The following is an 18,443-nucleotide window of genomic DNA, read 5'->3' as shown; positions in this document are numbered from 1 at the left end:
TTTTAGATTCAGCTGATTTTTCATAGCTATTCCCTATAAAGCATATTTGCCTTTTATTGAATTTTTCTGAAATTAATTTCATAGCATGTAAAGTGATAAATAGTTTTTCCTATAGTGATGTACAAATAGATATAATTATATTTGAACTGTGAACAATTAATTTTATTACTTTTTATAGTGATTTAAGTGTTTATAGTAATGAATAGATTTATAGATTGATACCTAGCAATGAAAATGTATTGATCCATACTCATAATTTTAATATTTACTGCTGCTCCAAACTAAAATTTATTTTTTATGCCTATTTTAGAAGATGTTCATGTAGCTTTGGCAATTACTGTGTGTACTGGTGTACTGACATTATTTTTGTTATATGGAACAATCAGGGTAAGTAACAGGAAATCTTTTGTCAAAAGTTAATGAGGAGTATTAATTAGATTTAAAATATTGTGAAGAATTTTATTTCAAAACTTTATGATGAACTTAAAATTAGTTTAGAATTTTTATCTTTTTCATTTAACCCTCTCGCTGTATATCCCACGATATCCATGGATAACGTAGAAGTAGCAAAATTTGTGCAACCCACCTTTTTTCCCATTCATGGTTTCATTTGGGCTTTCCTGTGATGTTTGTTTATTCAGATCTGAGTTAACTAAATGTCTGTGAAATATAAGAGCATATATTGCACCATTTTGTGCACTATTTTTAAAGCTCGAAGATGTCTGACAGGAAGCGTTTCATGAGTGATATAACCTACATTCCTGACAATATTTCCGACACTGATAGCAGTTCTGACTCTGATTTCAAGTATATTGAAGATAGTTATAGCTAAACTTATGAGAATTTCTTGGTGGATAGTGATGAATCTGAATATTCATTTTCTATTCAAAACTTCAACAGTGATAAGAAATTGATATGCAAAATACTCCACCAACTCTTATTTCATTTCTTTTTCCTAACAATCACTGTGGAATGCTTATATCCGTCATAAAAAGAATAACTCATTGCAAAATATAACGCTTCTAGAGTTCCGTTTACAAATTATTTAGCTAAGCATTTCGAAGTATTCAGATGGAAATTCCAGTGTTTCCCTGGCAGATGTAGTTAAACTATCAATCCCATGAGACTAACTGCTTGAGATTTTGCCAGCCATATATCCCCTCAATCCCATTAGGAAAGAGCCCCGTAGATAGTGTGCTGTTTGTTGCTTGAAAAAACAAACTGGCAAAAACAATTCGCTAAAAAACGCGAATTTGGTGCAAAAATTGCAAGGCCTCAAGCCTTGTTCCGAAGTTTAACATATTAAACTTCATTTCTAATAAATGTTTTGCAAGTATTTTTGTACATTTTCATTAGTATATATGTTTTACCTTGGTATTTCATAAAATAATTCATAATTTAACCAAGATTAATTTTCAAAATTTTGCTTTTATATGCTTATTCTTCAATTTCCATTTTCCAACAACCTTTTTTTAATGATCTAATTCTATACTGGAAAACAAAAACAAAAAAAAAAAAAAAAAAAAAAAAACTTTTACAAAAATTTTTATGTTTTAACTCACAAGTGTATGTATACTTGAAATATGTGCTAAGAAAAATACACAATTTTTTAACCTGTTTTTGATTAAAAAAATTACGCAGCGATAGGGTTAATATAACATGCAAAGAAAATTATTGGGATTTGATTTCAGTAATAAATATATGACTAGTTAGAAAGCTTAATGGAAAACACTTTTGTCAGAACCCATTCTTGGTCAGTAATAAAAACCTAAACAATATTTAGCATAATCAATTAACTGCCACTGTACTTATTTATTAACATGTGTTCTAAATTCTTTTAAAGTTATATATTTTAATAAAAAAAAAATGGAATTTTTTGCTGAACTATAAAAACATAAATGAAAGTCATACAAAGTGCAATTTTGCTTCCAAATCAGCTAGTAGATTTAATATTTTGTTCACTGAAAAAATATTGGTTGCTTAGAATCTTTTAGATCTTGGTATTTTTATCAACATTCAGCTACCTGAAATAGTTAGAACCCCCCCTTAAAAATTAAGCAAATGAGATTTGTAAAGCAAGTATAGGACACCTTTACCTGACATTATGGTTTAGTGTTAGTAGTTGATAATCATGGCAACATAAGACAATTATAAGATTTCTGCATTTATGTAAACTCTGAATTCTCGATAAGCTGGTTTAGATATCATGAAGAAGAATATAAATTAACTGATATTTATGTTTTTCCCTTGCATTTGTAAAAAGTGATTAAAATTTGGGACCTGCCCTTTATGTAACAGCACACAGTTCAGAGTAGTACACATTAATGGGTATGATATTGTTGCATTAGTTCTACGGGTTAATGGATTTGGAGTGATTAACGACAACACTTGATGAAGAATGAAAACACAAGTTATTAGCCAGTATTAATCAAGACAGTTCCAAAATCACGTTTACAGTCATCGAAAAACTACGACAAACAAGCTGAAACAATCAGCAACATGGCCTTCAGGCTATAACTGTGAGACAGCTTCACAGCGAAGCACTAGATTACAGCTCCCAACTCAGTTCGGTCATTCTCGGAACTTACCATACTCTCAAGACTCTTCGCACTACAAATTGCGATGCACTCAACGATATACTCAATAGTCTCAATAATGCCACCAACTCACGATACACTCACGGTTAATAGACGATCAATTTGACAGTAGACAGCTACTCCATGTACAGGCAGGGTTTATATAGCTTTTGGCCTGCTTTCGAGAACATTTAACCATTTAACAACAAACCAGTAAGAATTCCTTCTAAAATGTTCTCCATCCGTTTATGGCATATCGCCAATTTTGCCACCAAATACGTGATTTTGCACCAAATCTTGCAACCCTGCCTTTCCTTGCCATTTCTTCTGGCAACCCTAAACTAGCCTTATGGGGAAGCTATCTTAACATCAGCTGGACCTTCTGTAACAATATACAACTTTATTTGCAAATGGATAAATAATGGTTATGCAACTTGAAAAATTATAATAAGCAGTGTCAATGTTTTTGCCGCCGTAATTTGTATTTATTCATTATCTTTCTAAATAAGAATATTTTCCATTAAATATTTGCTAGAATGATTGGCATAAGTATGATGTAATCTCCATCGAATTCAGTTCAGGATGATGCCTTTCCCCATTCAAAATGTGAATGGATACAAGCCATTTTTTTCTTAGAAAATCCTCAAAGGCATCACTTTCCCATAGGCAAGTTGCTTTGCTTTTGTAGCTGTAGCTGGCAGAAATAATAATTACATACTTTCTTATTTAACAAAAAGAGCAAAGAAGCGGCTGAGAGGTAAAGTCGCTGAACATTGATAGTTCGATTCAAAGTTATAATTCCAATGAGCAGGCTGGCCTCATGGCCATTTTTGTGGTTTTCTATACGAGTCAGTTTCCCTTAAAACATCCTCCATGACGGCATCTCTTCCCTGAGGCAAATAGCCCTCAAATCCTTGGCTTCCATGAAGGCATCCTTTCCCATAGAGGCATATAACCTTTAAATGCTTGGGATAATTAAAAAACCAAACTATTTAACAAAAAAAGATACACTCTCAAAAAGAACTTCAATAATATACTTTTTAAGGTTTTTGGTTTTGTTTTTGCTTTTACCATTCTGAAGAACTAAAAAATGACTATAAGCTCAACACTAGCTAAAAATGCAAAAAGTATTTCAAATGAAAAATATTGTATTAAAAAATATGCACATGTACATATGAAATTGAAAATAAATTTACTTTTCAATTCTATCATGACTCCTTAATCGATGAACATATCATCAGTGGGTTTTGAGATTTCATAACTGAATAATTTAAGGTCTATGAAATACCTTGGCTTTTATGTTTGATATGAGTTTTTTTAAGTGTTACATAATTTTAAATTTAAGCTTTTCATGTATAATTTGATAATAGATAAGATGACTATTTTTAGAATTTTAGATTGGAAATGTCTTCTGCCGTTCCTTTGGACTGTCTGCTGTGAATTGCATTTTTTTTTTTTTTTTGGCATTGCTGGAATTCTGGCTTGCATTTTCCTGAACTTTCCAATATTTGACCATTTACAGTATTGAATATTCCCAAATCCTGCTGGGAACTCTAAATTTTGCAGTTTTATGGGAATTATGTACCAAACATAAGAATATGGTCCATCAGTATTGCATTAATTCTGTAAGATTAAGAACAGGGATAGACTGGGGAACAATTTGTAACACAATTTCTGTTAAGCTCGATTTTTTAGCTGTTTTAATGCTAGGCATACTGTTTTCAAATCTGTAGTTACTTTTCTTCTACCATGTCAAGTTTGTCCTTTACTCCTTACGTGAATGTAACCACTCTGCTTCATCGAAAGTCGATCTTGGGGAGTGTTACTGCTCTCCTGTTGACTGACATGAAACCTCCGATTCATGCCAGGTGAATGACACCATAGGAGACCAACGACAGGTGCATACTTGTTTAGACTAGTTCAGTTACACCTGACATACTGTTGTGAGACGTGTGTTACTCTGATATAGTGAAACACATTCCTACACGGAATCCGATTTCTTGTTTATATAGAAGGTTAGCAGTGTTTAATTTTTATTTATATATAAGCTGAAACCTTTTCTTTTCCCTTCCACTGCTACTTTGTGTTTTAAATGCTTAACCAGTTAATTGTGATTGACAAGTATACTCATCATGGAGAAGCGACACGATTTTGTGTATTGACGAGTATACTCGTCATGTGTATAATGAAATGGAAATACAAAAGGGAGGTTTATTTAGTAAGTGCTGTACATAAAACCGGAGCTAGTGATTGATTATAATAAAAAAAATGGGTGGAGTGGATATGAGCGATGGAATTATCATAGCGTACTCCACAGCAAGAAAACGGCGCAGAAAGTAGTACAAAAAGATATTTCTCCATTTCTTAGACATTATATGTCTGAATGCATTCATATTATATAAAAAAAATAATGGAACATTATCACGTATCAACTTTTTGCACAAATTTATTGAAGACACTTTTGCGACGTATTCAGTTGAAAGAAATAAATCGACACAAACCCGACCATTTAGACCTAATATAAGCCAATTAGGTGGAAATCATGTTCCGGATTATATACCAGGAACATCAGGGAAAAAAAACTATGCGAAGGTGTTCGAAATTGCTACAAATGTAATATCAGGAAGGAATCACGTTACTGGTGTTCAGTTTGCATATTGAGTCCCCTGTTTCGCTAAATATCACTCCACAGCATGCATTTTAATTCTTACTTTTATATGTGTAATATTTTATTTATTGTGTTTTTAGTTTCATATGTATGTAATATATGCTTATGTTAACCAAATAAGTAAATATTATTAATAAAATTTTCAATGTTATAAAATAAACCCATCTTTTTCCTCAAATATCTTACCAGCGCAACTTACTGTGTAATTGACGAATATACTCATCATGGCTCGATTCTGGCGACACAAAACGGTGTGCACTCTTAAATGAGAGCACCACAGTTAACTGGTTAAACAGCTCTGATTCATTTTATGTGGAGATTTTACCATTCCCAGTCTAAGGACTTATATCAGCACATTTGTCAGGCAAGTCTATTTTAAAGTGTAAACTGGTGATCAAGATAAATCATGGGGCTCTCACTAAGTCTGCAAGCAGTATGTTGAGAATTTACGGCTGTGGATGAAGTTCTAAATTTCCAGTTGGTGTACCTATGATTTCACAAGAGCTCAAACATCACTCAAGTGTTACTTTTGTATAGTGAAAACATCAGTATGTTACAAGAAAAACAAATGGGGAATAGAGTTTCCTAGTTTAACATCAACTATATGCCCTGTGCCTCACTCAGCTGAACTCCCAGTGCAAGTTTTCAAGGAATTACCCTCTTCAGAAATATAGAAATACGATTCTGGTGAATATCAAATTGACCCCAACAAGGAAGGTTTTGAAATTGAAAATTATTCTCTTCATAAGGGATTTAACCCTCATAAGTTGACTGATTTGGCAAGAGATTTGAGACTTTCCAAAGAGAGAGCTGGCTTCAGAGCTGTCAGCGTGCACAATAAAAACATGCTTATAAAAGAACTAAGGAATCCTGCTTTTGATCTAGAGAAAGTATGTTTCTGCTATACTTCCGAAGTGATGATGGATTTGTGATTGCTGTAACATATAGGGTTGTAATCATTAGGTTAATTTGAAGTAGGAAAGATGAAACATTAGCAACGCCTTTGCCAGGAATTCAACCAAGGACTTCTGGAATATGCACCCAGCCTGCAGACCACCACACCAAGAAGGTAGGAGAAATACCTTATATACGCCCCCCTTTTAAAAGGCACGAACCACGGACCTCTGGAATACGTACCCAGCATGCAGACCACCACTCCATGAAGGTATGCCAAGGTGGGAGAAATACCTTATAGGGGTTAATGTAAGAGTTAGGAATTTCAGCGTATAAAGCAACTCAATGGCTAAGAGCCTGAAATTTATCCTCTCCTACAGTGGAAATTTATATGGGGCAGTCTTGATAGGCCATTTAGTTTGTTTGTCTGAGGAATATAAAGACCTAAAGAGATTCGTTGATTTGTTGTAATATCACATGCACCAATGGATCATCTATGTTGACCTTAAACTGGTTTGCTTTCTCCTTGGCAAGCAGTGTGGATATATCAAGTATTACTGTTTCTTATGTATGTGGGACAGAGCTCATGAGAAACATTGGATGCAGGCTGATTGGCCATGAAAATCCGACCTGAAATCTGGTGATCCAGACATTACATCAGCCAGTTGTCAACAGAAAGAACATTATATTTCCATCTCTGCATATGAAACTGGATTCTGTGAAGCAATTTCTTAAAGCTTTGCCAGTTGAAGGAGTCTGTTTCAAATATCTCATTTTGACATTTTCTAGTCTGTCCTTTGGAAAGATAAATGCCAGTGTGTTTTTATGATCCACAGATTTAATAGCTCATTAAAGATGAACATATTGGAACTCCAAAAGAATGCTTGGTTAACATTCAAAAACATTGTCAAAGACTTTCTTTGAACATACAAGCACAGATTTACAGCCAAATTGTCCAGCAACTTCTGGAGAGCTTCAAAATACTTGGTTTCAATATGAGCATCAAATTGCCTTGTTTTACATAACCATCTTGATAACTTTTCCAAAAATCTTGGTGCAGTCAGTGATGAGCAGGATGAATGATTTCACCAAAATTTGAAAGTCATGGAAGCACAGTACCAAGGTAGATGAGATGCACATATGATGGCTGACTATTGTTGAAGCATCAAGCAAGAATGTACACTGATTAAACACTCCAGAAAAAGACATAAATGAAAGTATTTGCCCTAACTCATGATGCGCTTGCCAAAATCGCGAACATGAGAAGGCATGCTGGGTGTGTCATATCAGAAAGCAATTAACACATTTTAAATTTCATTAATTATATGTTAGGTGATCAAGTATGAACAAGCCCTTATTAAGCATTGGGTTAGGTATTTGCACGTGTTTAGGCAGTTGAAGTCGCTAGGTAGAGTTGCCTAGAGTAAGAGAATCACACCATACTTTATTTAGTAGCCCTTATGATGAATGAAAAGAGTGTGCTCATCTTTGTTTAGCAATGCATAATTATAAAGTTCTTTTTGTGAAAATGTAAAACCAGTTGAAATTTACCTCAGACTGCATGCTCAGTTTGGGGAAGCTATTCTTTCATGGTCTAGAGCAGGATTTCTTAAACTTTTTTCAATCGTGACCCATTTTTATCATTGAGATTTTTTTGCGACCCCCCAGGATCCCATAATATTTACAAAAATTTTGTGGAACCTCATAAGCATTGTGCAAATACAACACACTCGCGAGTGAAACTGCCAATTTCTTCACTTGTACTGTAATATACTATTGCAGTTTTAAGTCATTAACTTTAATTTCTAATTTTAAGTTATAAAACAATGTGAAAATTTTAAATAAGTAACAGACAAAATGACAGTGTCGCATGCAAAGCAAAAAAAACGAACATTTATATTATAAAAAGAACGTGTCTACCTGTTTTCCTTTTTCTTTGGCTGTATTGTCTTATCTTTATCTACTTTCAGATACATTGTGTAAAAATATTTGGTAATTGTAAAATTATTATAATAAGTTAAAGAAATATCAAAACTGCTAAATTTTTGGTGACCCTCTGCTGCAGGTTGAGACCCACAGTTTAAGAAATGCTGTTAAAGGTTTACTGCAGTGAGTTCGAGCAAGGCCATGATCCTGTTGCGAATCAAGGTCATCCCCATCGTCCTTGTATCAGTGCGACTAATGGAAACATTGCATGTGTTCATGTGTTTATCGAATGTGATGGATGTTGCACATTTCTTCAAATTTTGGAACAATTTGGTGTTAGCTATGGAAGTGTCCAAACAGCCATCAGAAAGCAGTTGGGCTTCAGAAAAATCTTAGCTCATTAGATTCCGGTCGTTGGTTTCTGATGATGATAAAAAAGCTGCACTAGTTCACATTTCTCATTTGCCTCAAACTCTTTCTAAAGAAGGGCAGTCCATATTTACACACACACACACACACTCACATATATATATATGTATATATTTCCACCTTTTGCATAAAATTGTCACCTGTGATGAGACATGGGTGCATCATTACGCACCCTAGTCAAAGCGTGCATGCATGGAGTGGTGAAGGAAAGGCAAAGTAAACTCTGTGAAAGCCAAAAAATGTTGGCCATGTTACACAAAAGACGAGATTGTCCCATCCATGAATTGTTGATCCTGTACAACAATGCTAGGCCCCGCACAACATGTGTAACACAGCAGAAACTGGTGGATGCACTGGAAAATGCCTGATCATCCACCTTACAATCAAGAATTATCATCATGTGATTTTCCCATGTTTGGACCCTTCAAACAAGCACTTGGAAGTAAGTGATTGGAGACCAAAGATCAAGTGGAAATAGTGTACAGCTGGTTAGATACCTGTCCAACTTCATTCTGTGAGAGTGAAATGAAAAATTTTCCTAAACGTTAGGAAAAATGTTTCATAAAAGGAGATTATTTAGAAAAATAATTCGTAGAAATTTAGATGTTTCCTATAAAATAAATTTTGTTTAAACCAAAGGCTCGTTTGTATTTGATTCATCCTCGTGTAAACACCGGTGTAAATGGGGATTAACATCAGCAGTACACTTCAGAATATTTTAAAGAATGTAATAAATGAAATACAATTATTATGCACATCTTGCAGATTGTGCTCGTATGCTCCTTACAAATACTATTATTGCAAATCATGTCTTTCCTTGTTTTTAGGGTAATCAGTGCATCTTCTGTAAATGTTTTTCATCTTTTTAGATGGTGGTTCCAATGTTACAACCTTCTGAAATTAATTTTTCTTTTACTTCCAAAGGAAGTATTATTTGCTCCTGCCATTGATTTGTGTAATGATTTGAGTAAAGAATGCCTGTTTCTATTTGGGTTGGTGGCTTACTGTGGTTATCATATACTTTACGGTTGGATTCCTGGACATGTGGGTAGAAAAGAAAATCAGTTGGCAGACATCACAGCAAGATCAGCTGTTGAACTATCTAGTGAACTCGTCCCTTTGAGAGATATCAGAGCCGTCATGAAGCAAAAGATCCTGACTAAATGGGAGCATTTTTTAACCATCAAATAAATAATAAATTGAGAAATGTAAAACTGAAAGTAGAGTTTTGGGAGGCTATTAGAATTTAGAGGGAGGAGGTTATCGTGCTACTGATAGTTATCTTTTGAAAGCCAAGAGTGAGCCTCTTTGCTTGAAATATAATGTCTAGCTTATGCTGCATCACATTTTAGAAAAATGTGTATTTATTTAAAATATTATAATAGCTTTGAAATACCTCTTGGCCATAAAAGAGGTCAATTTAAACTTCTTTTAGTATTTGAGAGAAATTGGCTTTTATTATTTAATTTGATTGGGTTTTGATTGCTTAATTAGTTTTAATTTGTGTTTTATGTATATAGCAAGAGTGCAACTGATCTGCAATTATGTTCAGATAGTCCACAGTTTTCATGGTCTGTTCTACAAAGACTAAGGGTATAATAGCTGCCTATGAGAATGCCCCCAAAGCATAATACTGCCACCATTAGCCTGTGTATGACCTGCTATACAGTAGGACAGGAACTGTTTGCCTGGAAGGTGGTATACCAACATAACCATTATATGTATTGAGATTTTACCTGATTTTAAATTTAAATTTATCATGTTGCTTAACTAGATTACTTGATTAACTTGATAAAAGTCCTTTTAAATCAGCATAATATGATCTTGTGTTTGACACGTCATAACCTTTTAGGTTATACACCATGAGTCATATCCTCCATCCTTCCGAATTTTCAGGTAATTTTAATGTGCCCTCTATCGAATTTGCTTAGATCAGCTGCATTTCCCATCACTCGCAAAAGTAAGTGCAAGAATAATTCCTTACTTTCTCCAAAGCAGCAGTTAAATACCATTCCCACACAATCACATGTCATTCAGTGAGTTCATTGAAAAATATGGGGATAGTCATAATGTTTCGACTCATCAGTGTATATAGTTTTTGTGTGAATAAAACTGTACTTTGTGAAAACAGTATATTTAATAAGGTTTTCCTTTATATGCATATTTTTTATGACTTTTTGATGAAGAGAGGGTATCCTGTAGCTTAAAACGTTGATGTGTTAAACAAGAACTGAGGTTATTTTTGGATTCAGGAGCCAAAAGTTAGTCAAAAACAAGTGACATATTGAAGACCAAGGAATTACTGTTCTGTGATATGAAAGATATTCGAGAAGAACAGTTGTATGTACTTGTAATTGATGCTTAAAATGCCTTTTCCAGTTATATATTGATTTAATAGCCCAAAGGGACGTTAGCTTAGAAGGGCTATTAGTCTCGAAATTTCATTTTGCATTGAATCGCTTAAATGCGATGTATCACTTTTCAAATTGTTGCCACCAAATAATATTGCCTTGTATTATATTTAAAGAAATTAAATAGTGAAGAATCTGCATGAATGTATGTACGCTTCTCGCATTGTGAATAACAGTGGTACCTAGAGTAATCAAATTTTGAATAACATCGGCCTTCACCCGGACGACAACTGGAAGCTTGAATTTTGAATTTGGTTTATTGTCTTATTTCATATTTTCTTAAACTTTAGCAAATTTTTGATTTAAAAAACTCGTGGATTTCAAAGTGAGTAGGGGCAACACTGAAGGGAATGAAACACTTTTATCTCTAATGGGCAAGACTGTCTATCGGAAATTTTAAAAATATGCTGTTTTTAAATTTTTTAGCTCAAATGCTGTAAATGAATAAAAAAAAGGGGGGAAGGGCCGTTTGGGCATAATATGAAATCTGAAATCTTTCGGATTTTATATATATATTTATTTTTTACCCGTTCAGTCATGGACTGCGTGAACCTTTGAATAATTTTTATGTTTGCATGATACATGATTTTACTTGTAAACAAATAAGCCAAAACTGTGGGGGGGGTTTGGGGGGGGGAACCTTTTTGGGCTAGCATACATTCACTTTCTTCCTTTGTGTAGCATTTACATTGAAAGTAATGTGTTCTCTAACTAAATGGCATTTTTATTACATAAAGCAAACAGAACTTTCTGTCTAACCACTGTTTGATGACTATTACCCAAGTAGGTAAGTGCCATAGGAAGTTCTTAAACAGTTTATTTAGTTGGTCGTATATTGTTTCAGATCTTTGTATTGTATGATGATCCACTTTTTTTTCAGAAAAGTCATATGAACTTACTTTCCTAATGCAGATAGTCCTTGAGTGCTTTCTTGTATTATATGAGTGCTTCTATATATTAAAACTATTCACTTGTTATTTTTTAATCACACCTGATTTTCATGCCATATTTCAGCCCTCATACAAGTAGTTAGTGTTTTTGCATTTGCGAAATTACGCTGTTTGTTAGTATTTCTGGGAGAATACTATTTTAATGTAGTGTAAATAGTATAAAATAATTTTTTTGTTTTTTTTTTTTGTTTTTAAACATTTAAGTAACTAAACCTCATGTTGGTAAAATATGTAAATGTGCTCATATTTTAGTTATGTATGCATTAAAAACATTTATCTAGAATACAAAAAAAAAAATTTATATTTAGATTGCTTTTTTCAGGGGAAGCCAAACTACTTGATGCCGTTTTTCAGCCTCCAAGTTTTTGACTTCATAATTTCTGCATTAACGGCTGTTGGCTATTTTTCATCAGTTCCCGATGTGCGTCGCATGCTGGAAGAAGCATCTGATTTACCGCTTCAGAAAGAATTACTACACTTAAATCCTGAATGGTTATGTGCAATTTTGATGATAGCTGTTGTAATTTGTATGATGTTAAAAGTAAGCAATATGCTTTTCTTTATCCCTATAAAAATTAATTGAGCAGTTAGTTGATAATTATATATTAGATTTCATAGCCTTTTTTTTTTTTTTTTATACTACTAAAACATATAGTTTGGCTGAGTTATCACCTCTTAGATTTTGCTGCTGTAGGACATCACATTCAAATTTAAAATTAATTTGATAATTTTATGTTTAAAATAAAGCTATATTTTAAAATGGGGTTGTGCAAATAATTTTATAAGTAATTTTAGCATTTAGGGATATCGTATATAAATCTGAATGAAGTTGATTTTTAATTTTCATATTGAAAGGGGTTTTAAGATATGAGTTTTGATGTTAGTGGGCCAAGCAAACCAAATGCATGTACTGGGTGAACAAGAAATAACATAGTTCTCTAAGAACAGAGGTGTTTACAGCTGTAAATGTAATAATCTAACTAGTAAAAAGAATGTTACATATGAAATGAAAAATAAATAAGCAGTATGAAAAGGAACAGAAATATGGCAATGTGAAACTTAAAATTTGGCAAAACAGGAACCATATTTTGGCATAAAATTCTAAATGAAATTCTATAGATTGCGAGGGCAAACAAACACAGGTTACCTTTCCATCAAGAGCAAAAAATTCTGCAATGAAGGCAGGAGCAATGACTGTATCAAAATCAATGACTGAAGTGAAGTGAAAATGAGTGTAGCACCATCTCTTGAAAATAATAATGAAATGTGAAAAATTAAGAAAAAATTTTAAAAGCATTGAAAAGACTCTATTGGAGTTGATGTCATTAACTAAAAAACATAAATTTGTGTGTGTGTGAAAAGCTTCAAGAATATCAAATTTACCAGCTAAAGAAGCTTTATGGATATTTTTTTTCAAACAAAATGTGATTAGATGTCCAATTGTGATTAGCCATCAAATATTTATTTGTCATGTTTTGGTGGTGGGGCTGCTGAAGAAGAGGAGCTTTGTCTGATTGCCCTTGAAATCGAAGTTTTATGTAAAATCTATACCAAAATGAAGTTGCTTCTTTTTCAAATTAACTTTGATTGTAATTACTGCATGAAATGAAATTTGTTATATCCATTTGTTAAAAAGTACTGAATTGTACCAGTTGAAACAAAAGTGATACACAATTTGCCTTTCCACTTACAATTTTCTTTGAGATACTGAATATGTTAAGAATGGGATTAGAATATTGGTGTTATCTCTTGAAATTTAAAATGTGATTTAAGGGGAAGAGATTAATCTGAGACCAGGTAATAAGTATGTTTTAGCAAAATTCAAAATACCAAAGGAAAAGTTGATATTTTGAATTTTGTTAAAATATACTGTGTGATATCAAGAATGTAACTTGAAATTAGGAGACTAAGAAATAAGTTCAGATTCAACTTCATCAGCTAAGTTTCATCTTCAAAACAGACAAAAATTAGTACTTTTCTATTAAAGGTATACTCTGCGTTTTCAGCACCGTATTGGCACATTTTTGGCTTCCTTCCCTGTCCCTTGTTTTGATACTAGATGTGTTTCCACAAACTTCTGTTTTCTCCATTTTTACATAATTTTTATTGGTAACTTTTTATTTCTGTTGGTTTCATCTCTGAAACTCCTTATAAAAAGAAATAACGAAAAAAAAGTAGTTATTACATCTTAAATGATCCAATAAAATACACTAAAGTAAAATAAAAGTGAACAGTTAAAAGAATCTCACAAGGCTAAACAGCAATCAAAATTAGAAGTGGCATTTAGTGTAGCAGAGAATATTTCTCCTTTGAAATACATATCATGCCATATGAATTTAATTAAATTAGTCTAAATGTTGGCAGGTGTTTATTGCTTAACCTCCATGCTCTCAAAAAATGGGTAATAATGCCCAGTATCTGGATCAGTGAAATGACAAGAATAATTTAATACCAAATATTCCAAATCGTGAAACCCATTTCACTATGTAACACAAGACCTATGATCAGATGAGACATGTTGTAAGCGATTTTAAAGGCAGTTATGCCAAGAAGGAAGCCAAACAAACTGCCACTAAGAAATAATGAGAAGACAAAAAAAAAAAAAAAAAAAAAATAGCATCAATTGATATGACTTTAACAGGAGAGAACTTAAAAGTGCTTTTCTTTAATTTTAAATATGTATTAGACTTAAAAAGAAATTTGTTCACTTTTTAAGCATGTTTTGTATTTTTAAACTTTGATGTATGCTTATCTAATATCTAAATGTAATTTCAAGTATCCACAATTAGTTTTTAAATCTTGTTCTGATTATTTTATTAGTGTTTTTTTTAATCATGTTCTGTTTATTGTGTTCCATATGCATTTGTAAAATAAAAACTGTTTTTATAGGCATATTTTATGGGAGTTGTATGGTCATGTTATAAGTATTTAAAATTGCTACATGTTGCTGAAATTGTCGGGAGCTATATTGAAGCTGATAATGAGGTGAGGAGATATGTTTTAAAATTTTTTAACAAATTGAAAGTTATTTTATTTCATTACTTAAATAACCTTTCATAAAGTCTACTAAATCATTGATGTAAGCATTCTGTCCCTAAAACAATTTCTTTTTGTATGGCTTGAGGGAAGGAAAAGACAGGAGGCTATCTGTCTTTAATGTGTGACTTATTGCTCCTTTCGTAACTTGGGATGTTTTTTCGAAATTTTTTTTACAAAATGTAAATTTTATTTATGTTTGTATACAATTTCTGTTTGTAACTGTTTTATGCAATATAGGACAATGATAAAAAAAGTAACAAACATAATTCAATATCTGTATAATAATATTTCACGTGAATGTAATATCTATAAACAAGTTGTCAAGTGTACTTGGGTAGTTTGTTCCATAAGTACCATGTTCAAATAAAAGTGCTGTTTTAGGAACTTGAATGCCTTTTGGTTTCTTTTCATGTCTATATTAAAATCTCCTATCGTAATAATTGGTATGTCTGTATCTATATCAAACTCTTCATCAATGAGCAAACTTGACTAAGTATCAGTGCACTAAAGAGAAACAGTTTTAAATCAGCTGAATTAACTGTCAGATGAATGTATGGAGATGCCAATATAAAACATGCTGCGAGAACTGCACAATTGGGAGCTTCATACATCTTCGTGTGAGAACTCCTCGCATTACACAGCAGTGAAATTATCATTCTTATTCTCTGCATTCAAATTTTTCATAAACCATAGCCTATCACAAATACTGCAAACATATCTGAATTTATTGTGCATAAAATGTTGTGTAAAATATTTTTTACATTGTTTATCTTAATACTTCCATTGTTTGCAAAAACATTCTCCTGTGTGATCAGTCTGAGGTATGCATAAATCTGGTGATAATGTACTGGATGAATTTGTAGTTGAGGCTCCTTTATTTATTTGAAAATAGTCTTGTGACATTGAAATTGTTTTGCTTTTTTTTCATTGTCGCATTTTGCTTATCCTTTGTGCAACATATTTGTTCGTTTTTCTTTTGTCTTTATCTGAATAGCTACTCGCTCTGTTCTCCCTTTCAACAAATTTTTTCATGGACTCATTTTAAAATTTAATTATTTTCAGTGAAACAAAATTGAAAAATTGTACAACCATTCATTATTATTATCCAACAAGCAACTGAATTGGAGCCGCCCACCATACGAGAATGTGTAGGGGTGGGGATGCATGGGCCTCCACTGTGCATGCTCACAGTGTAAAGCATCATCAAAAGCTTTAAAATTTTTAAATTTTTAAACTTTGACAGTCAGCTGTGGTTAAACCATAATTTCCAAATTTTATTTATTTATTTTATTTTGTAGTGTACACCTGTGTTTGTCAAATGAAACATAAACCTCTGTGATCAACAGTTTGATTTTTCAGTGTTAATTTCCAGGAATTGTTATGTTAGAATAATTTATTAAATCAGTAATTTTAATAAAAGTCATACCATGAACACTAGCCTCAGAATCTTTAGTTGATTGATTGCATTGATAGTTGATAAGAAGTTGTTAACAAGGCAGGAGTGTAATTAATATGCATTCACACAGCAAATATGGTTGACATGTAGTACATCATCATCTATCATGCTAAGAGTGGTCATTGTAATGAAGGTGGATTTAATATACTGAGTTATCAGGTGGGACTTTTGTGACTGGTAGTTGTAATGACTGCTATGATGAGCAGGTGTTATGGGCATCTGATGTTGCATGGATAACTCAGCACATTTCATAGAAATTTCAAATATGGAACTTTTTACATAATGTGATTACAAATTAAAATGTTGCATTTGATTGTCGCAGCATGCAAATAACTCGCATACTTTGTCGTAATTGATTGAGCAAATTGTCATCTCTTCATATTGATAAACATACCTTTTTTTTAAACTGCATTTCTGCTTTTTATGTAAGAGTTTGTAATTATTTTTGTTTGAATCTGTACAACAGTTTTAAAAATTTGTATTCACATCATTTTGTTATTTTAGGTCTTGCTTCCACCAGATTATGATACAGCAACAAAATCGCCACCACATGCTCCTTTGTATGCTCCTCCTCCATACGTTGCTGATTTCCATGGGGTGTGATATGTTTCAGATATTTGTTAACTCGTCACTTTAAATATTGTAGCTAGTCATTTGATTTTCATTCATTATGTTTCTTAGATTAGAGGCATAATATTTGCTAAATTGTGTACCAAAAGTAAGTATTTTAAGTTTGCAAAAAAATTCTCTTTATATGTTATCCCAATGTTATTTAGTGGAATGGTTGGTGGCAATAAAATGTTTTGAATTTCATAATAGATCTCTGTAAATACAAATTACTGCCTATATTTGTTAAATTTGACTGCTGAAAAAATAGAAAAGCTTATTTGGATGTATTTCTGAGTGAAATTTTTCAGTTTATTTCATTGAATTTCCAACTTTTCATTTTTAGAGGAAGGGGTGTCTGTGTTATTTAAATCTATAGTAAATTATGCTTAAACCTTTTGTTCTTCTCATTATGTCATATTTCTGTTTGTCTGTATAATATTTTTCTTAAAATCAGATATCAGAAATCATAATACAGTGAAACCCCACCACAATGAAATTCAAAGGACCGGAAGTTTAGTTTGCTGTTTAATCCAATGAGAATGGATTATCATATAGAAGTGTAAAATTGTCTGAGGAATTGAAGGGGGGGGGAGTAATTAGTACTGTGAACTACTGAAAGAAGCAAATAATGAATTAAAATCATTTTAAGCATTAATTACAGTAACTAAGCACAGTTATTAATCTTTTCATTCTCACCCTACATTAATTTTACATGATAAATTAGCATAAAATCATGCATAAATTTAGTCTCTTCTGTAGTATGTATTTATAATTATTCATGTTATGAATAAAATATATAAAAACGCTCAAAAATAATAATGAAAAATGGTGAATTTATTTTTTCTGCTGACATTTACTGCAGTGTAATTTTATCTTTACAAGACTATAAATTTTGGTTTTGCAATTTGTATGACTAATAAATTCTGAATAAGTTATTTACAAAAACTGTAGAACATGCATCACAACTTTGACTTTTTTTTTTTTTGCTAGAATTCTCTTTCCATGTATATTGTTTCTTCAGTATTCTTACCACCATCAGAATCTTTGAAGTCAGCATATATTACTGGTCGCTATATCTTCACCACCTCAATCTTTGAACATCTTCACCACATTTGAAAAAGCTCGGTCACATTCTGGAAGTGCTGAAATGCCATTTTTTTGCCAACCACTCAGTTATATGCATATCCTTTACTTTATTATCTTCCTCTTCAGCACAGTCTGGACATCTTCCTTTTCAATACACTTTCAACACCAAGCATGCTGAAAACAGATTTAGATGATTGGTTCTGTAATCATTTGCTGAATTTTTTTTAGTTTCATTGCATCAATAAATAAAATACTATAACTTATTTTTAATTGTCACACTTCCTAAAAATGGTTAAACTGAGGTGCGTTCTGTAATAACACTTCAAGGACCTGATCATGTCTTTATCCACATGTAGCAAGATCAAAATTGCATTGGGAGGCAAGAAAAGAATCTTGATG

The 18,443-nt window shown here is 32.4% G+C and overlaps 1 protein-coding gene across 2 annotated transcripts in view; it reads left to right on the top strand.

Annotated features, from left to right (window-relative positions):
• The window catches only part of LOC118200242 (lysosomal-associated transmembrane protein 4A), a 39,326-nt gene extending 22,081 nt beyond the window's left edge, over nt 1-17,245 (top strand). For both annotated transcript variants that reach the window (XM_035372180.2, XM_035372182.2), the window contains exons 4-7: nt 311-387; nt 12,177-12,395; nt 14,744-14,839; nt 16,854-17,245. In XM_035372180.2, coding sequence (XP_035228071.1) covers nt 311-387; nt 12,177-12,395; nt 14,744-14,839; nt 16,854-16,952 — 491 coding nt within the window. In that variant the 3' untranslated portion in view covers nt 16,953-17,245. The remainder of the gene's footprint in view (nt 1-310; nt 388-12,176; nt 12,396-14,743; nt 14,840-16,853) is intronic.
• The last annotated feature ends 1,198 nt before the right edge of the window (nt 17,246-18,443 follow it).

Source organism: Stegodyphus dumicola, chromosome X2, assembly GCF_044657685.1.
Source record: "Stegodyphus dumicola isolate Sdum_Otavi_A_Nest chromosome X2, ASM4465768v1".
Taxonomy (NCBI): Eukaryota; Metazoa; Arthropoda; class Arachnida; order Araneae; family Eresidae; genus Stegodyphus; species Stegodyphus dumicola.
This window is presented reverse-complemented; position numbering and strand designations above follow the sequence as displayed.